The sequence below is a fragment of the Cygnus atratus genome, chromosome 12 (assembly GCF_013377495.2).
Source record: "Cygnus atratus isolate AKBS03 ecotype Queensland, Australia chromosome 12, CAtr_DNAZoo_HiC_assembly, whole genome shotgun sequence".
Taxonomy (NCBI): domain Eukaryota; kingdom Metazoa; phylum Chordata; class Aves; order Anseriformes; family Anatidae; genus Cygnus; species Cygnus atratus.
In genome coordinates this window covers 14,714,134-14,733,930 of record NC_066373.1, presented here as the reverse complement: position 1 = coordinate 14,733,930, position 19,797 = coordinate 14,714,134, and the positions used below count along the sequence as shown (strand labels likewise).

At 41.8% G+C, this 19,797-nt stretch overlaps 1 protein-coding gene and 1 long non-coding RNA gene across 2 annotated transcripts in view; both read right to left on the bottom strand.

Annotated features, from left to right (window-relative positions):
• The window catches only part of SLC12A4 (solute carrier family 12 member 4), a 50,370-nt gene extending 39,233 nt beyond the window's left edge, over positions 1-11,137 (bottom strand). The window contains exon 1 of the mRNA XM_035543810.1: positions 10,760-11,137. Coding sequence (XP_035399703.1) covers positions 10,760-11,024 — 265 coding nt within the window. The 5' untranslated portion in view covers positions 11,025-11,137. The remainder of the gene's footprint in view (positions 1-10,759) is intronic.
• Positions 512-3,229, bottom strand: LOC118246602 (uncharacterized). Its single transcript, XR_004778185.1, has 3 exons — positions 3,166-3,229; positions 1,830-1,882; positions 512-681 (listed from the first exon to the last, which is right to left on the bottom strand). It is a non-coding gene; the product is annotated as an uncharacterized LOC118246602 (long non-coding RNA).
• Positions 11,138-19,797: the final 8,660 nt, after the last annotated feature.

The following is a 19,797-nucleotide window of genomic DNA, read 5'->3' as shown; positions in this document are numbered from 1 at the left end:
CTAAGAGGCACTTGGCCAGCTGTTTGCACACTTACTCAGAAAAGTGTTTGCCACAGATCTGCTGCTTGCCGAGTGCGGAATCAGGCAGCATTTTAAAGCCGCTAATGCCATGAAGAGTATGGCTCTGTGACGTTTGCCCTCCAGGCACTTCAAGTGAAAACAGTGATGTATTTCTTTCCATCTTCAATAATTTTTTACTATGATTACCCATTAGTGGATGAATCATATGAAAGATCACACACACACACAAAGCATCTGTATGATGAAATGGAGGTTTATATAAGATACAGAAGCAGATATTAACTTAATGATTCTAAGTAGTTCATAATTACCAGAACGCTATACATTCTGCTTGTTTATAAGGAGGTCCTTAAATCACACACACCACACTGAAACTATATCTACATTACCCAGTAGCTGTAACCACCAAGAATACCTCAGCGATTAAAAATGCCAAGTCACTTTTGAGAAATGGATTTAGGAACTCACATTGCTTAAGAGCTTTCATAATATAACTCTTCATCGCCAGCTGAAAAACACTATAAAAACAACCTTTGTACTTCACTGTAATCCACTTCAGAGGTTCTTTCATGTGGAACAACTCCAAATCGTTTCTCACGACTATCCTCCCTGAAACTCAGTCCCCTCACATGCATGAAGGCATCTCAGATAAGACACGCCCTGTGTCAAAACATAGGAAGAATCATTTTAGAATTTTCCCTGAAGAAAAACATTCTCAATTTCTCTGAAAGGCACCAAGCTACGTCTACGAGTCTGGCATACAGATTCCATGTGATATTCAATTCACTTCTCTCTCTGATATCAAAAAAGGGTTTCCAGCCCTGTACCCATTCAGTCTGTGCAGTAAGAAAGATGAACATACGTTAGAAAGAAAACATACCAAGAATAAAAGCCAACTGTATAAGCACAAGCCACTGAGTGAGAACAAGCAGCTGGGAACAGTGACCATTGAGTCAGTATTGTCACCAGCTCAAAAAATGTCCTACAGAGAGCAAGTAGAACTGAAGGAGATGTAAGCAAGAGTGCTAAATATCTCCAGACATACAGAAAGTAACTGAAAAAAAGGTTTAAATTAAAGGTTAAAATTACTTCGAGAATTTCAATGTATGTACACATTACACACTACATACTACACAATGTATGTAACAGACATTTACTATCCATTCCTGGAAGACAGTGAGAAGACATCTATTTTATCTGTCAGTTTACTGTGAACCCCTGAATGCTTTATTTGTTGTCAGTTAACTCATACAAAAAGTGGAAACTATTAAATTTTTCTTGCATTTGAGTAGGACTTTGTTCCTTGTGAAAACAGAGCATGCCAGAGACTTTTTTTTTTTTTAACTAAGGGAAAGAAAAAAAGGAGAAAGACAAAAAAGAGCTAAGCGTGTATATGCTCCAAGGATGAAGAGTCGATCTTTCAGCGTGAAGTGCTACAAACATCCAAAACTCACTTGCAACTTTAGTCACATTACTTCAAGAACTCTGAAAACATCAAATTCAGCCTGAGACTTTCTAAACAAAGGAAGTCACTCCATCCCAAACAAAATTTTAGAGGGTGGAGAGCACTCTGGCATTGCACATACGATAACACATAGGATAAATAACAAACCACGTTCAAACACACAATTATAAAGAGCTCACAGGTCTTCCAAAATAGCACAACATACTGCACACTGTGTGACGCAGCACAGAGCAAGACAAAGCCAGATACCTGGAAAAGCCACAGTGGCTTTTATCATTATTTTACAGAAAGTCCATCAGTTTGCAAGAGTATCAGAGCAAAATAAGAACAGCGTGTAGCTCACCAAAACTCTTCATGTGGCAACAGGTAACATGGGATCACTTCGCTTCTGCTCCACTGGTCAGGAATTAAATAAAGCACATGCAACAGAAGGTAAGTCAGAGGAAACTCAGGGACATCCAACAGTGAGCTTAGCCTACCTGCCAAACACGTGCTTCCACCACAAAAGACAGAATACAGTGTCTTCAAAAGGGCAAGGGCAAAGCACCACCATTAAAATTATTCTCTGCGTGTTGCCTCCAGTTACAGCTTTAAAGCTCCCTGTATGTACACTAAAGGGCACTGTACAAAAAGGCAGATAATCATCCCGCCGTCTGGTTAGACAGCATTGGGATGTAGCAAATAAAGCTCAACTAGTCTTCTTGACATGTTTGGCTGCAATGCCCCTGAAACTAATCCATGACATCGCCACTACATTCTCTTGGACATATAGCCACATCAAAAGTAAATTGTTCGTTTCTGCTGGGGCAACGTAACTTGGATTTAAGTTACATCCATGCAGGAACTGAATTTGGCTAAGGTTGGCAAGGTTTTTCTGATGATGCTCTAGAAACAGCTCTGCTCTAGAGACCATGTCCCAGTACACAGTACAAAATACAAATTATGAATGTAGGGAAAGGAAGGGATCCTGGAGGGAGGCAATAGAATATCCTAAACCAGTTTTGGTGCTGAACACTTCATATCATAGAACAACAGACTGGACAGTGATAACAGGAACAGTAAAAAAAAAAGCAGAAAATGTTTGTGAGCAGTAAGTTCTGAAATGAGACGTGCAAATCGATTAGGGGATCCCTACTTTTGTCCTATGCATCAAGTTTGAAAACAAATATATACTATAGCAACAGCAGCGAAAGGGAAGTCAGATATGTTACTTAGAGCTGAATCAGGACTGTCAAACTCCTGAATACAAAGGTAGAAAGCAGAAGAGAAACAGTAATGTGCTATTCTCCATCAGAGAGGGTGCAGCAGCTACACTGTCTTCTTGAATCGCTCCAAGTCCCAACCCAGACCTGACTTCCTCCATGAAAATCCAGAGGTGGACTTTGCACACAGTGATTAAGCTCAGGGCTGCTCAGCCTGCAAGCAGGGACAGAGTCATGACACAAGGTAGCACTGCTATAGATAATTTTATGAAAAACAATTATACTCCAGGGCATAAAATTTGCATTTTACTGCAGCAATCAGCAGTTTAAAGTATGCAAAAGCACGTCTTAACAAGTTTCCTCTCCTTAAGAGTTACCCTAACTCTGCAGATGGGCAGCTTCTAATGGCATACCAGAAGAATGCTTCTTTCCCTTTGACATGGAAGTGAAAGGCAAACGTTCACTCTATTGCCTCACCGTAAGGAGATATCTGTGATGACTGGATGCTGTTCTAAACTCTTCAAACAAAAAATTGCTGGATACTGGAAGAGGAAAAATGAAGGATGGCAAATAAGCTGTAGAAAACAAATACAGTTTAATTCAGGCGTAATTAGCTTGAACCTATACATAGTACTGCATGCCTCTGTCCGAAACAGCCTGCATCATCCCTCCTCTCCCAGGATCTTGTTATACAATCTCTGCTGCAGTTCCCTGTAAGCCAGCTTCCAACATCAGCTTGCAGCTTTGATCCTAATTTTCAAAGTGATCAATGGATTGCATCCTAGTTATATGACAGACCACATGGCAGTCAATGAAAGAGTTGGGCTTCTAGGAGAACACAGGTCACTCGGGAGGCAAATCAAGGGTTCTGGATTCAAGGGGATAGACCCATGGGGCACATTTCCAGGTGACATTAGGCGAAGCCAGAACCTGAATAGCTCTGGAAATGCTGTTACGGCATGCCCTAAGCAGACCAGCTTCTTGCCATTGCACTCTGACCACCAGGACAAAGCTGGGATGATGTCTGTCCTCTCGCTAGTACCGGCATCTTCTCCCTCACCTCTCCCCCCAGCTGCCCTGCACAGCCTGGCACTGGCCTTTCACCATCTGCTTAGCAAAATGCCATTTCACTTACATCTCCAACAAGTCTTAGGCTGCCTCCCATGAGCAAAGACAGCTAACTTGGCAGTTTTGCCAAGCGATCAACCTTCCCCATTCATCCATAAGCTAATGAACGGAGCCAAAGTTCTTTTGGGTCAATTAGTGCTTTATCCTGCACATCTAACCCCACTTCTCTGTTCTACAGAGCAGAATGAAGATCAAAGGATGATTCAAAATATTCCACCAAGTACCTTTAATAGCAGCAAATATTTGGGAAAAAAAATGTATTCCTAGCACTGTCCTAACCCACACCTCTGTTGCTCAGACATGAATTAAGACTGCTGGGGGAAAAAAAAAGTTTTCTTTTTTCCAGGCCAAACCTAATACCTACCACAAAAAAAAAAATACTCCTTTAACTCACGAACTTCATTTTATGGCTCAAAAGAGACAGTTTGAGAGGGCCACTCAGGACAAAGAGGCAGTTTGCAGCCTACAGAACAACCTCTGGATAGGTGTGCACTGGATGACAGAAAAGAGGGGACCTGTGCCACATAGCAGCATGTAAGATGCTATCACATCCAAAATCCTGAAGAGAAGCTAACCACACATGGACTATAAGATCTGTATTTTTCCTGGTCATGTAGATATTTTATATTTAAAGACAACATATTAAATATATCTCAAATATTTGAGATTGCTGATATTTTTGGTGTACGGGGTTGTTATTTTACATGCATAAAAAGAAGGTTTTGTCGGCTTTGCACTGACTACAGCAGCCAGCGTGAAAGATGCACAGTTCTCCATGTGTGACAAAAATCCAAGTATACTGAAAGAAATCATCCAAAGCAGCTCAGCTGAAAGAACAAAAGACAGTACTACTCACTACTAAGGGATCACTTGGTATCACTTAAACAGATGCCTATTGAAAACACATATGTAAGAAAAGGGATTCATAAAATCAAACAGCAAAAATACTGAAACTTTCTTATCTGTGAAAATGCAAATCAGCTTAGTACAGTACAACATCCAAAATTTCTAATTTAAAGCTTATTAAAGACAACACAAACATTCCTAAAATGTAATTCCAGTAGACTTCAGATCTTAAAATGGTGCTTTTTTTTTTTAATCCGTAGCTCATATAACAAAGTATTTCCAAAAACAAATGAAAAAACCTTTAACCAATGGGTTAAAGATACAAAACCCTTGATCAAATAAGTCTTGCACCAGTGGATTGGTAATAGCAATTTTGCTGAAATGTAAAATCAGTCTGCATATTAAGTTATTTCTTACATTGTAGTCAAGAGCAGATGTAAATTTTTAACCTGGTCTTGGAAGGGAAAAACTCACCAAATGCAGCTTTGTTCTTTCTGTGGCACTGTGTGTCCCCCATTCTCTTACATGCACTTAAAAAGAAAGCACTGATCACCAAGAGTGATTTTCTTCCAAGTTTTTGTTCTTCTTCAACTTCAGTGAATGACACTTACTGTGTTTGGCTACATTTCCTCCTCAATGAAGCTGCAAAGTTACTTTGTCATCATTCCACATGTAACTTTAGAGCAAAAGTCAAATTTAAACTTTACAGTTAAGAGCATGCGAAAAGGTATTCCTTCATTTTGCTGTAGCCGGGGATGGGGGGAGAAAGGAAACGTCACTATTTTCTTTAAGGAAGTGAAACGCTGCAGAAATTTGCAAGGGCAAATTGAATAAAAAACACAGATCAGTTTTACTTGTCAGAGAGACAGGTACCACAAATACAATGGAGGAAACCCAAAACCTGATTTGAATTCCTTTAGGAGAGTGCAGAAATTGAATCAAAGACAGAGCTCCAGCTTATTTAAAAAAAAATTAAGAAAAAGAGCTTCATTGAGACTTAGTTTGAAGCTCAGCAAGTCAAAAGGAGCAAGCATTTGCAGATGGAGTAAGATAGAAAATCCATGTCTTTTCACATATAGCTGCTTAGCCTTCTGATACAGGTGTTCTCCTAAGCACAAAAAAGTCAGCAGCCACAAAAGACAGCTGGTGGCTATTTTTTTTTTGTATCTTCTCTTATTTTTTGCAACCTACAGACCCACACACAGCTTCAGGAGTTGCCTTCAGCTTACTTAGACACAGCCTTTGCTGAGCTTTTCCAAATAACTCAAATACCAAAGAACCCACAAAAAGGGCTATGTTTTTCTATATTTAGTTAAAGTCTCCTGGCAGCCGGCAGCTAGCACCAAGGTCCCCTTAGTGCTGGACAGCTGCTGCCTCACCAGCTCTGTCTTAATCACAGCACTAGTTGGAGGTATGAGAGACATGCTTAACAAAATTAACAGTTCATGCAGTAATGTGAACTTTTTTCTTTCCCTGGCAAGCATTTTTATGGATGAGTTAAACCTGACAAGACCACACGCTACTAAAAAAGATCAAGAAACTTGAGGTATCCACCAGGGACTCCATGAAAACAAGTCACACCAGATCTCGCAGCAAATCTCAGAAAAATGGTTTTGCTTTCAGGTTGCAATCTCCTTCCCCCACCCAAGTGTTATACACAGCTAATCATCTCACAAAGCACTTCTCCACTTTCATTTTTCACATTCCACATGCTTATCTTTCCTTATCTGAAGCAACAGTCCACTTATCTATGCACCTGTATACTGAAAAAGCATGCTGGAGTTTGGCACTGCTATCTGTGTTGTGCTAATTGCCAATTGCACAAGCAGAAAAAAATACTGGGCTTCACAAGGATAACTGTGCTGCTAAGACCCCTTTCAGGATCTGCATTTCCAATGATAACAATTGCTGTGTATCCTAATTATGTTTATAGTAGAGGATAATAACTCAGATCAAGGTATCTCAAAACCATCTCTAAATAAAAGGAACAAATACCGACATATTCAGCACTCATGGGACACCTTTAAAATCTCCAAATTCACACAGAGAGGGAAAAATGTGATGCAAAGCTGGGCAGAACAGGAAAAAAAAACACCTTTCCTCATCAAAATACAATTAGATTGAATAAGATACAGAGAAATCTGTATCATTTTCATCAGACAACAGTGAACAAATCACCAGAGAAGACAGATGACTGACATTAGTATATTTCTCTTCTCAAGTGACTTTTCTCCCAAACTGTTATGAGTTCCTGCTTGACTCCTCCCCAGGTCCCCTCTTGCATGACTTCTTTCTACAGTTTCGAGGCAACAGAAATAATGCTGAAGATGCATGTGTTACAGAGGTTATGCAAAAATATACTGCTATGTCTACTGTAACAGCATCATTTACCCACACTGCTACTAGCACAAGTCCTGGTTTGAACTTAAGATAACCTAAAATATATTTGGACACATATTTTTATCACTGCTATCTAGCTGCAACATCTAATTTGTTATTGACTAATTTTATCTTGTGTCTGGACTTTGCCAAAACATCTATGTATAAGAATTAAGAGCTTTGCAGAGGGATTTTTGAATGATTTATGCATCTCCATTAAAGGTATCTTTAGATATACTTTATGTAAGCTTCAATTCAACTCTTGCAAACAACTTAAAACCTTCACTATTCAGTTACCACATATTAAAAAGCAGTGACTTGGGAAGAAGTAAAAATTCACTGCTTTCACAGCAGAACCTCCTTTATCCATCTTCTCCGGTTCAAAACCAGCCTAACCTGCTGCTGCACAAGCACACCGTACGTACCAATGCAGACTGTAAGCATGAGGAAAAGATCTCAAGTCTAGTTAGAAAACTGTGGGCTGAAAGAAAGCCATGTGATAACTGGAACATAAGCAGAGCAATTCATTGGCAAAACCCAAGGGTGGCAGCTGGCCAAAGTTGGTTAGTGACACCAAGCTGATTAGTGTCTCATTTCCACAAACAAAAGTCACAGGAGGATAAATAACTTCCCTTGGGCCACATGACACTGTTGCACTTCGGTTAACAGGGTGCACAATCACCGTAAAGCTGAGATTCCTGTTAAAGCAAAGCTTATTTGTTTTTTTTGTAGGGTTTTTAACCACTATTCAGTCCCCCCTTCCTTTTTTTTTTTTACCCTGTGTACCCAAGCTAACACGCTTGCATTGTTTCAAAGACTGAAGAGATGCCAAATTCACATTTTCATCCCTGTCAAACCATAAAGCAAGGTTCACGTGTTTGTCATAGGATCACAGGATAATTCCTTGTGCTTCTTTTTCTAAACGGAAGATGTCAAATTCTATTACAACCGCTGACTGTAGGAAGGACCTACTTTGAAGAAAAATGCTGGTTTTATTCACAAGCAAGCAGCGAAGCTATCTGGGAAGGGTGAATTGTTACACACTGACCAATATTGTCTTATGCAAGGGTTTGATGAGAAATTCTTATTGCAGAATGGCTTCACCTCTGTGTTGCTTAGGTGACGCCACATCACTTAATATCCCAAATAATGCAGAACTCAGAGAAAAAGCATTCACAAACAAGACCATGAAAAAGGTTGGAGTAAAAAGGTCAGAGAGAAATGAGAATCCATCAGAACTGTAAACTTAAAGAGATTGTGCAAGGAGTATCTGAACAACAGATCTGCTACTTTGCACACGGCTAGAGACCAGCTATAAGCAGTTATATTACCATGATAAATCACAGGCTTGAAGGGCCATATCATTGTTCAGTCACTTTATCCCATCCCCAATCAACTGAGCAACCCAAAGAAGTCTTTAAATGTCTTGAAATAATGTTCTGAGTAGCAAGCCACTTAAAAATTTCCCTGAAGAAAATTCAGCAGTCCCTTATACTGACTGTGGCCCTACTTGACTGCAGATAAAGAATGGACAATTGGCGTTGTTCGGGCAGCTCTGCGTGCATTCTTGCAGTGCCAACATGAATCATGTTCACTTTGATGGGGCCACAACCCAGAACTGTCAACCTGCATTTAAGTCAAACAAACTACCTTATCTAGAATCAGAGATATCACCAACATCAACCGGTCCCACCGTGAGTCCCTCAATCTGCTGCCACAGAAAGCTCTGGAAGGTCCCTCTCTTTGCTCCACATTGCAGGCGCTAAGCAGCTGTAAGATACTTGGCCTCCAACAGGAGCTTCCCATCCCTACCAGGTCCTATTTTCGACTCTTCCCCCGGTAGGCGAGGCTCCTGCTCTCTGCATAGGATACGGAAGGAAACACCAAGAATAACACGGGGTGTGGGGGGGAGTTCAGATTCCCCTCTGCAGAGCCATAAAACCAGGAAACCTAGGAAGAGATCAAAAAGGCAGTGGGAAGAACACTCTTGTCAGTACAGGTAGGTAAGAAACGTATCTGTATACACATACCCTGAGGATATGAAACAACACTTAATTACTGTGAAAGTAAATTAAAAAATATAAGACAGTTATAGTTCAAACAGAAACAGGACTTAACTACTGTACATTAATGGAGATGTTATCAGATATTTATCAGTTTTAAAATAAAGAGACTGAGCTAACTTCCAGCAGCATGGCTCTGTGTGCTGCAGAGACCAGAGCTTGCCAAGTACCAACAGACTGGGACAGGGAGCTGAACATCTTTAAGCGCGCTGCTTGCCCACACCCTACAGGCACTCTGATATCCAAACAACAGGCAGCTTGAGCTGACCTTCCTTCATCCACCATGGGAGCAGCTCCCACAAGTCCCTCTTACCAGCCAAAACTAATGAGCAGAGAAACAACTTGCACAGATGGGTAAAAATCATCTATTATTGTCATACACATTAACTATATGTTAAGTAACCCAGACTTCAAATACACCTGTTTATAAAGTGAAGTCAAGGCCCTACACAGCCTTTAGGGCTAGCACCTCAACTTGTCTGTGAAAACTGACAAGTCAGGAAGGACATTTGCCTTTCATGAGTCCAAAATGTGCATGCTAGAAAAAAAACAAACATAATAGACATTAGGTCTATATGAAATCTAAAATCCCTTTGAGAACTATGAAAAAAAAAAAAAGACAAGGTATATATTGGAGATGGGAGACCAAATTCACAGAGAACCAACAAGAATGCCAAGCTAGGAACTGGATATTGATCTCACAATATCTGAGTATCACTCAGCAAAACAACCCTTTTCTCCTCCTTGCGCGCAGGCCTGAATAGCGCAGGCTCCCTTTAGGGATTATCATGCATCCCATAACACTGGCATTATGAAAGGTTTGACTGCACAGGCAAGGAGGAGCAGGCCAGGTGTTTACTGATTTTTCTTTTGTTGCCTAGAATCATGCGTGATTCACAGAGGGCAAGTCAGATTCACGTGCTGAGCCCACGGGAAGATCCTCTTCCCAAAGGCTACAAGACTAAACACAACCAAAGCAGAGAAAACATAACAGACACCGCAAACAGCTGAAATAACCTTTTAGAAGAATCACTCCACTCTCCACATCTAAGCGTTCTTCCTTTGCTCGTTGGAAACACTCACTGCATTTACACTGAAAAACACCAAGACAGGCTGAGCACTGACACTAGTTACCTAGATAAAAAAACATGCTCCTCACCGCCCCAGATCCCTTCCCAGTGATACGGTTCCCTTCTGCAATCGGAATACATTAACCGCTAACAGAAAGCGGCTCTGCCCAAGAGGAGCCACCCCGCCACAACACATTTGCTGTAGCATCCAGGGCCCAGTTTCAGACCTTGCTGGCCAGACGCCTTCCTTGAGATGACAGCAGCAGGAAAAGCAGTGCCTTCGCTACATTTCCTATCCCTCCTCTCTCCGGGACTGGAAATACCGGAGCCTATCCCTATCTCCCCGCACCCTCATCGCCTGCGGGAGGCCCGATAACGGCAGCGGCCCCGCTGCGCCCCGGGCTAGCGAGGGGGAGCCCCCGGGGTGGATCTCCCCGGGGAGGATCTCCAGGGCTGGCAACGCCGGAGGAGCCGGGGGCCGTCTTTGTGTGCCGCGGCGAGGCGGAGCCGGGCGGGGGAACCGCGCTCACCCCGCCAGGGACCGGCACCGGCCCCGGCAGCCACAGCCCGGCCCTGCCCCCTCACCGTCGGAGCTGACGGTGTCGTAGGAGTCCGCGGCGGCTGGGGCGGCGGCCGGCTCTCGATAGTCCACCCAGCTGAGCCCCTCCACGCTGTCGTAGTCGGCGCGGTGCTTGTCCTCCACCGGCACCACGGTGAAGTGCGGCATGGCTGCCGGGGCTCCCCGCGGCACGGCGGCCAGGCAGGCGGGACGCGGCGTGGAGCCGGCGGCGCATTCCTGCCCCGTGCGGTCACTTCCTCTCAGGAAACCGCGCTCCTCAACTCCACCCATTCCCCTCCGAAGCGCCGGGGCGGCGAGGAGAAGCGAGGCGAGGAGAGGCGAAGCGAAGCGAGGCGGAGCGGCGGCCGCCGCCCCCGGGGCCGGCGGGAGGGCCGGGGCCGCCCCGCAGCGAGGGCTGAGCGCGGAGGAGGGGCCGGGGGCGGTGCGGAGGAGGAAGAGGAGAACGAGGAAGAGGAGGAGGAGGAGGAAGAAGAAGAAGAAGGGGGTGCCCTGACAGGAGCTGGGCCCCGAGGGTGGCGGGGCGCGGTGTGGGCTCAGCATTGGGGGGGGAGGGGTTCACCCCCCCGGCCTGGCCGCCATTTGCTGGGCGGGAGCCATGAGGGGAGGGCGGCGGCGGCTGGCCCGGGGGGTGGCAGGGTGGGAAGCCCCGGTCCTCAGCTGATCGGCACCGGCTTAATTAAAGGCATCGACTTAATTAAAAGCACATCGAGAGCCTTTACAGGAGCTGTCGCCAAGCTTAGATGCGGCAGCTGTCCCTGTCCCTGCTTCCTGTGCTGGGGGTGGCAGCGGGGTGGTTCTTGGGCTTGCCCCTCTCCACCTTGCTCCCTGCTCTGGTTGTAAAACGCTCGGAAATAACGAGGCAAGCCCGAGGGAGACGGGAAGCATGACTGCACAAAAGGGGCTGGAGGGGCCGAGGAGCGAAATACTCCTCTTGGGAGAGCTGAATGCCAGCTAGACCCAGCGTATTTCCAGCCACATGCAAAGCAGACAGTTGCTAAGGCAGCAGACTGCAGGGGCAGATGAAGTGTGGCCCCGCTGATGAAACAGGGCCTGGGAGCCAGGGCTCCCCCATTGTTAGGTCCCACTAATGGGGGCAGTGGGGTCTGCCAGCCCTCCGGCAGCCCCACCGGATGCCTGGGTGGCGGCAGGGTCTGTAAAGCCCAGGGCATGCCAGCCCCTCAACCCCTCGTCCCTCAGGGAGCAGAATTCAATTTGGCCTTCACATTTGAAAGAGCACTGGCGCCAGGGCTGGGCATCTTGGCCTTCGTTTTGCATAAGGCATCCTTCGCGTGGCATTTAAAGATGAATTAATAGTTGATAATGCTATTTATTGTCCGCGTTTGAAAGCTAGCCTTGAAAGTAAAAGGATCCCTTCTTAATGCATTATGTAATCACCGGAGGAAAAAAGCTCTAGAGAACAGTTCGTGCATTTTTCTCTGGACTATCAACGCAAACTAATTCTGTAGATTTTTGATTAGAAATAAGCCTTACTCAAGAAATCTGTGTACAGTGACAAGGCAATCCAGTGCTGATGGAAGTTTTGTTCTCAAAATGTATGGGAGTCTCTGTGAGGATATAAGCCCTAGAGCAGAGGAAGAGAATAAGACTATTTCAGCATTTCCTGTACTCAGATGAACCTTATCTCTAGCTTTTGGAATTTGTCCTGCCTTTTTCACAAAGCAACCCCCAGGTTACCTGGGGAAAGAAAAACGTGTAATGAGCAAGAGAGAAACAACCAAGAGGGAAAGTGCTTTGTTCACAACTAATAGGTCTACTCTTAATTAGGTGGGGTTTGAAATAAACAAGGAGGATCCGTGCTGTGGAGTGGCTGCTGCCAAGGGGTTACAGGTCTCTCAGTTTACTTAGACCACCTCTGGGAAAAGCCAGAACAATTATACCTCCTAGCATTGATCAGACAGGTGGAAAGACTTCTAAGACTTCTGTGTTTTTTTCATATAACCTACATTTTACTTGTGTCTTTTTGCTCAGTTAAGGAAGACAACGATTTATCTTCATGTGACCATGTGTATCAATAAAAGCCCTGATAGTTTTGGGGGAGAAACAAAACATTTTCTTCTATTCAAAACTCATGATTATCTCTATGATCAAGGGTGAGATTCTTTTTCCCAGTAGCCCTAAAATTAGTACATCTGTGTATATGATCGCACTGAGGTCTGTGAAGTTTACTAACAATTTCTGCAGGTGGGCAAGGTAGACCAATTTTGAGAATTTAGAAAGCATTTCTGTTGATGTTAGAAGCATTACCACTGACAGGCTGGAAACACACTGGTGTGCCACTTAGTCTACTGTCTTATTTCCAGCAATATTTTTTCTCTCACAGGAATGCAGAACAATTGACCAAAAAGTAGCATTTCTGTTTAACACCCTGAGGCTGAATTATGTCTCATTAGTGTTTGTAAGTACGATATAATAATCTAGAGTCCACCAAGAAAACAAGTGGAAAATTATTACTTGATAGGGAACAAAGAATTTTATATAGAAAGGCAAGATGAGAACTTACCATTAAGCAACTTAGTTCTTGCTGAGTCTTCTGTCTTCTTTCCTGTTTTCGACTTTCTAAAGCTTTTGAGTGAAAGGGTCTGGTCTTAGTAAACTGTTCTAGAAAAAGGAGACAGGGATTATAAGAAGCATGCTTGAAGAGTTAAGGTTTTTGCAGTCATGCTTATTCAGGAGGAAGAATTAAACTGGGCACTTCCTCCTCATCTTGCATTTGAAAGCAGATTTGGCAAGGAGTTGTCTGTCTTTAGGTACCAAAATGCATTCCGTCCACTACAGATTAGTTTAGTATCATGAAATCAATGGAACTGAAATTGTATCCCATGAGGAAAAAAAAATCAAGCTTCTCCACATATACTGGCAACTCCCCTCTCTGGAATGGAAACTATATCCAAATGTCTTAGGAGAGAATTTGGCCCTAGGAAACTATTCATTGAAGCAAAAATATTTCTTTTGTCTAAAGACAATAACTCTTCTGGCTTGTAGACTTGTAGACAGTCCATATTTAAAGATAAGAAGTTATCTGTCCATATCAACTTTGGTTTTTGGTATTTGGGTTGCAAGAGAAAAATTTCAAGCTGGATAATTGACTTTTTTTTTTTTCTGAGTATGAATACTGATTGTTACTTCTAAATGGTACGAGTAGCCATCGCAAGCTTAAAAGTCCTCTGATGCAAACATGAACTGGAATGAAACAAGGTAATCTAGAATTCTACAGTATTTACATGAGACCATGTTGTTATCTCTCATTAAATAACAGGGATGAAAATTACCTGCTTGCAACAAAGCTAAATAGAATTTGGGATTACACTTTAGGGTACGCACTGGTCAGTGAAAACAAACCAAAAAAAGAGCAGAGAGAATAATATTAACTCCCCTTCTCTCAATGAAACAGAAAAATTGCTCTGCTGAAAAAAAGTCTGGTGGTTTCACTGGGAAAAATGTTGACACCAGCATAGCAGAATCAAGTCTCATTAGGTAAGAAAAGGCCTGAATTTTGGTACTCTAGTTAACACCATCAGTGAAGTCAGCACCCTTAAGATCAGCAACTCCATGATCATTTCCTCTGTGACAAACCATCAAGAACTGCTTTTTGAAATTATTATCTACAAACTATATAAGCAGAGACACTATATAGTTCCTATGTAGTAAGTCACTGCATAATCATGAACTACTTCAAGCAGGTGTAAGCTTCCAGCTGAAAGGTCACTATGCTTCCACAATAAAAATTGTTATTCAACTCAAAGAAAAAAGTTGTATGAGAAACTCTGAGTCTTCTGGAAGGGTAGTTCAGTAAACTGCTGAAGACCCTGCTATAAATTCTCACGGCTGGCAAGCAATATACCTTGAACACCTTTTATTACAGGTGACAACACTCAAGTATTAAAGAAAAAGGAAAAAAAAAAAAAAAAAGGCTTGGCTTTTACAGCCCAGCATGAGATAGTGGCTGCACACCACACCGGCAGTTGACTTACAAGTGTTTTATCCTGTCCCTGCCAGATGACAATTCACAGGTTCTGGTGTGGTGCTCTTATAGTCATCCTAGGAGAAAATGAACACAGAATATCAGCATTACCAAACAGCCTGACTTATTCCTCACAAGGGGTTGTAGTACATGCATTGGAAGGCCCTTATAAATGAGCTCCAGAGTATTGTTAGCTTACAGACTTTGAATACATGATGTTAACTTCAATTAAACAACAAAACGTAACACCGTTTTGTCTCCTTGTCAATGAAAGTGATTTGCAATTTGTTTAAGGATAAGAAGACCCAGCATTTGAAACTACGTTTGAGGACAACTTTTCTTATCTTCCCTTTTTCCTGAATTTAATGGGGAAATGCCTAATTAAAATACATACATAAATAAACATTTCTAGCTAGGAAACTCAAGGCCAAGTGAAAATTATCATCATATAAAAAGAAACATGGCATGCAGTTACAATTCAGATGATGAAAAATTTTTAAATTCATGTGTAAAACTGTATTACTTCTAACATTGTTCGGATTGCTTTGTAGCAATGTGATATCACAGAAAGCTTTAAATGAAAGTAGAAGTTTAAATGAAAGCAGAAAGTTTAAATGAACTTTCTCTAAATGAAGCTTTGAAATGCCTCATTGGTACAGTAACCTGCCCGATTATTGACATTGCTGTTGAGTCTTGTTTGTGTCCCCAGGCTGAACACACAGCCTGCTTAGAGCTTTATGCGCAGGATGCACTGGTCTAGAACCTGAGAGAGAACATCCATAACTGCGTTATCCAAAATACCTAAAACTCCTTAAGTAGAATACCTGCATTGGGATGTTTTAAATAACAATCATACTGTATCTCTGTTAATACAGACCAGTATAGTGCAAGCTCTGAACCTATATTTGGAACTACAGGAAATTTCTAAACCATGTGTCATGAAAAGTATTTCTGAGATATCCTAGATCATTGAGTTAGTAGCTGGATAGTGGCCCAGAAAAAATATATTCCAGCTAGAACAGAAATAGGGTTTTGGTTAGAGGACACACTTGCAGATTTGTACACAGCACAGTTCTAACAATTATAAAAATAAACAAACAACAACAATTTGGATAACTGAAGTCCTGCTCAGATTATCTCCCATACAGCTAGGGCACAAAGCGCTGACACCTGGAAGAATTAAATACTTGCAAGTTTTAAAGCCAACGACTTTTTAAAAACACAAATACAGATATTTAAATTTTGCAAATGCTGCTCCACTACAAGCCAGAAGTATCCTACTGGGGCTATGATGGTGTTTGCTCCAAGGAATTCAATCAGTTGTTGCAGGGAATCCAGATGCTCCCCTTCCTGTTCGGCTGGAATATGCACAGTGGGTCCATAACTATTATTTACTGTTTAAAAGGATTTTTTCCCACTTAAGTGGAACTTGGGTGACAAGTAGCCCAGAGCTGACCATCAGAAAAACTAGCAAAACAAAAAACATGCCACTGCCAAGGTACAGCTTCCCCCAACAAGAGGCTTGGCAGAGGTCCTGCAAGTTCATGGCCAGGATTTCACCCCAGTGAACTTCCATTTTCAGCACATTCCTGCGCCTCCACATCCGAGGATCAAACCAGCTTTATGAACAAAGCAAGCCGGAAACTGGCAACCTGGCTGCAAAGGTTTCTCCCTGACAAAGACTGGCATCTAGTTCGTCCTCGACAAAGATGAGCAGTCACTGCGAGAAGCCCTTTGGAGAGGACCACAATATGTACATCCATGTGTGAAGAACTGGGGACACAGGAGTAAGAGCTTATGGGAGATGCAACGTACAATCCTCTGCATGCCATTTCCAGATGGAAGATAAGGCAAGAAAATGTCATGTTATATTTATACAAGAGTTGGTGTGTTAACTGCAACTGAAAATGTTGCTGTTCTCCTAGAAAATACGCCACAGCTTAGGCATTAAAAGACCACCAGAGGACACTATGGTGCCACTTATATTCAAAATTTATTTACTTCAAGAAACTTCTCACCTCACGTTGTAAAGTTACTCATAACTGTATTTGGTGCATCCAATAGACATTTTCTACAAAGATGCATTAAACTCATCTTTAGACAGTGAAAAATCACCAACTTGTTTTCTTTTTCCCCTCAAATTCAGGTTCTGTACATTCAAATAAGAAGAGCTGGATCATTTTTTTCTCTACTAAAACTGCTAAATATTGCAGTAATTTTCAGGGTAGGATTAAGATGCTGGAAAAATACTATTCAGGGTTTATTGCATTTTTTTTCCTTTGTTCTTTTTTTTTTTTAATGAGCATTTTTCAGTTCAGTTACATTTTTAGCATGGATAGATTTGACATGATCTATTTATTTTCAGTAAAAGGCTCCAAGAAGAAACTGAGCACAGGCTTACCCAAGATTCTTTAGATGTTCTGAGTTTATCTACAGGAGGATACTCAGGAAAATGAAGCCAAATGGGCTTTTCAAAGCTGTATTAAACTTTTTTTTTGCAAACATTTTTATTCATACTAAAGGCACCTTCATTTGATTTGTCTGGCAAAACTTGCCTTAACTTCAGTTTTAATCTTAGCTATTTTAAAACCTATTTTGTTTCTCAGAAAAACCCACAGGGGAACTTGAATTCGTGCTTTCTTGGCACTGTTTTTCTTTCATTGCAGAACTTTGGACTCCATGGGTGAAGGACATGCTTTATAAAAATACTGAGACCAGATGCAGAGAAAGAATTTCAGAGAAAACTACTTACCCATTACAGGGGTGAGTATTATCCTAGTGAAGGTTACAAATCAACCTGGGGAGAATCAACAGAACAGAGCAAAATCAAGCATCCTCTCACTTGAGTTCTGGTTGTGAAGGCTAGAGCCTTGCTTATAAACAGCAACATTTCTGTGATGTAAGCTAAATGAGGAACTTCATGTAGCATCTTTTACAACTTTTACAACAGATTTTTCATGACAGGAGCTGCTAAGCCAAGTCTAAGATCTTCTCTAGGGTCACAGCTTTAGGGATATGATGCGTGCCATAAGGGTTGTTTGTTGATTTTGCTTTGAATGAAAAAAAAATCACAAGTGGCAATAATTTCTCAAACAGCATAAACACTGGGGAAAGAATTGGTGCCTTTGCAATTTGAGTGCTAGGAAGTGAAACAGGCTGTGAGCAGCTCTCATCTGTAATACTAGACCAAGAGACTGAGAGATTTTAGCTGTCACCAGAGATTCTGACACCTATGAAATACAGAACTGAGACAAAAATGCTTCCATTTTTTCCACAGAATTTTGTTTTTCCTCTGATATAAATTATATAATCAACTTCTAAATAAATATGATGGTTAATAAAAGATTTTACGTGCATCTGGTTTCAAAAAAAAAAGGGGGAAAGAAAAGAAAAAAAAGGCAAATTATAGGAACACCAAACACCCACCACCATCTCATGGTGTCCTGTGTAGATGTTAGGCTTGTAAGTAATCTATCAAGATAAAAACTAAACCCAGATTAAAGAATATATACAGTTCCTAAAACACTGACTCAAGCCTTCCAAAATGGCCCAAGAAACATTATCCCGTGTCACAGTCTATCCTGAACGCAGCTCAGGAAATCCACTAACATACCATTCTGGGTCTGTGAATTAAATCCAACAAATCTCAAGAGCAAATTTGAAAGCCACTTTGTTTTGTTTTGTTTTGTTTTTGGGGGGGTGTTATGTGCGTGTTTGTAGATTAGACATGTTTTGTTTTCAGAATCTGAAGTAAGTTGATCATTTCCATATGTGTAAATCCAGGGAAGAGCAAACAGACAAACTGCTGCTTCCAATAGCAAACAGAAAAAAAAACAAGCCTCAGTTGCTGCAGTCTTGCTCTGCTTTTCTGCTTCTCCTCTCCTCTAACACTGAACATTGAGAGAGCTGATCAACAGAAAACCTATCACTTGAAGAAGGAAAAGAGTTTTCAGCTGGATCAGCCCCCTAAAATAGCTTACCATGTAGTTACACAAGCACCAATGTTGTCACAAGGGACAGGGGAGACAACATGCAGACCAGAGGCAGTGTAGCACTGAACCAGTCAAAGTTGACACTGGCATGAACTGCTATAGCATTGCGGCACTGCACCTTACTCCAGAAGATGATCAAGATGCAATGATACCTAGCTCTTCAAAGTTGACTCTGTGGTGCAGATGGCCACTCAACTTTAAGTCAAACAGAAGTTAATGGACTTAATATAGGTGGCTAGAGTAAATGTATGAAGTTTGCTGACCTTGAAACATAGAAATATGCTGACATATTGCTTGAGCAGCTCAATGATATGCAAGAAGGAATGCACATGTTAAGCACTGACCAACTTCAGTACTCCATATCCAATGTAAAACTTGTGAAAGTCCTTTCATGGCCCATAAAAGTCACCCACTGAGTGAGAGTTAGATGCATGAACTGAACTACTCAGATCTTACCTAACAGATCAGCTCTATGTGTAAGAACAGCAACAGATTTTTTAGGCCTGCTTTCTAGCATCACCACATACCCAGATGAGACAAATGAGAATTGCAGTTATTTATTTCTGTGCATGCTACAGCCCATTAGTCTAAAAAGGGACTTGGGAAAGGGTGCTGGCACAAACCCTTTAGAATCAAATCAATAATCTGCATTATTTTGTCTGGAGTTTTTGGCTGTGAATATATCACGTGTGAAAGCACGAGCCTTGGATTTTTAAAGAAGTCCTGAAATTTGGCTCTTATTTACAACACCAGCCTAAGGTACCTTGTAGTACATAAATTTTGATACTTACAGAAATAGTAATAACTGTTTTCAGAATTCACATTAGCACAACTCATTATTTAGAAAAGGTAAACAATGAATCCTTCCATTTGGCAACCAACAAAGTCTATTACAAAGTTGCTATCTTAATTACATCTGATATTTCACTAATATCACCAGCTGTAAGAGAATCCGTCAGTTTAGCTATCATCCATTGCAAATTACCAGTGAAAACTGCTCTTATTAATCGGTGTAGGGCAAAGGCATTCAGTTTCTGGATGAATCATCCTATCCATTGGGAGACAAAAA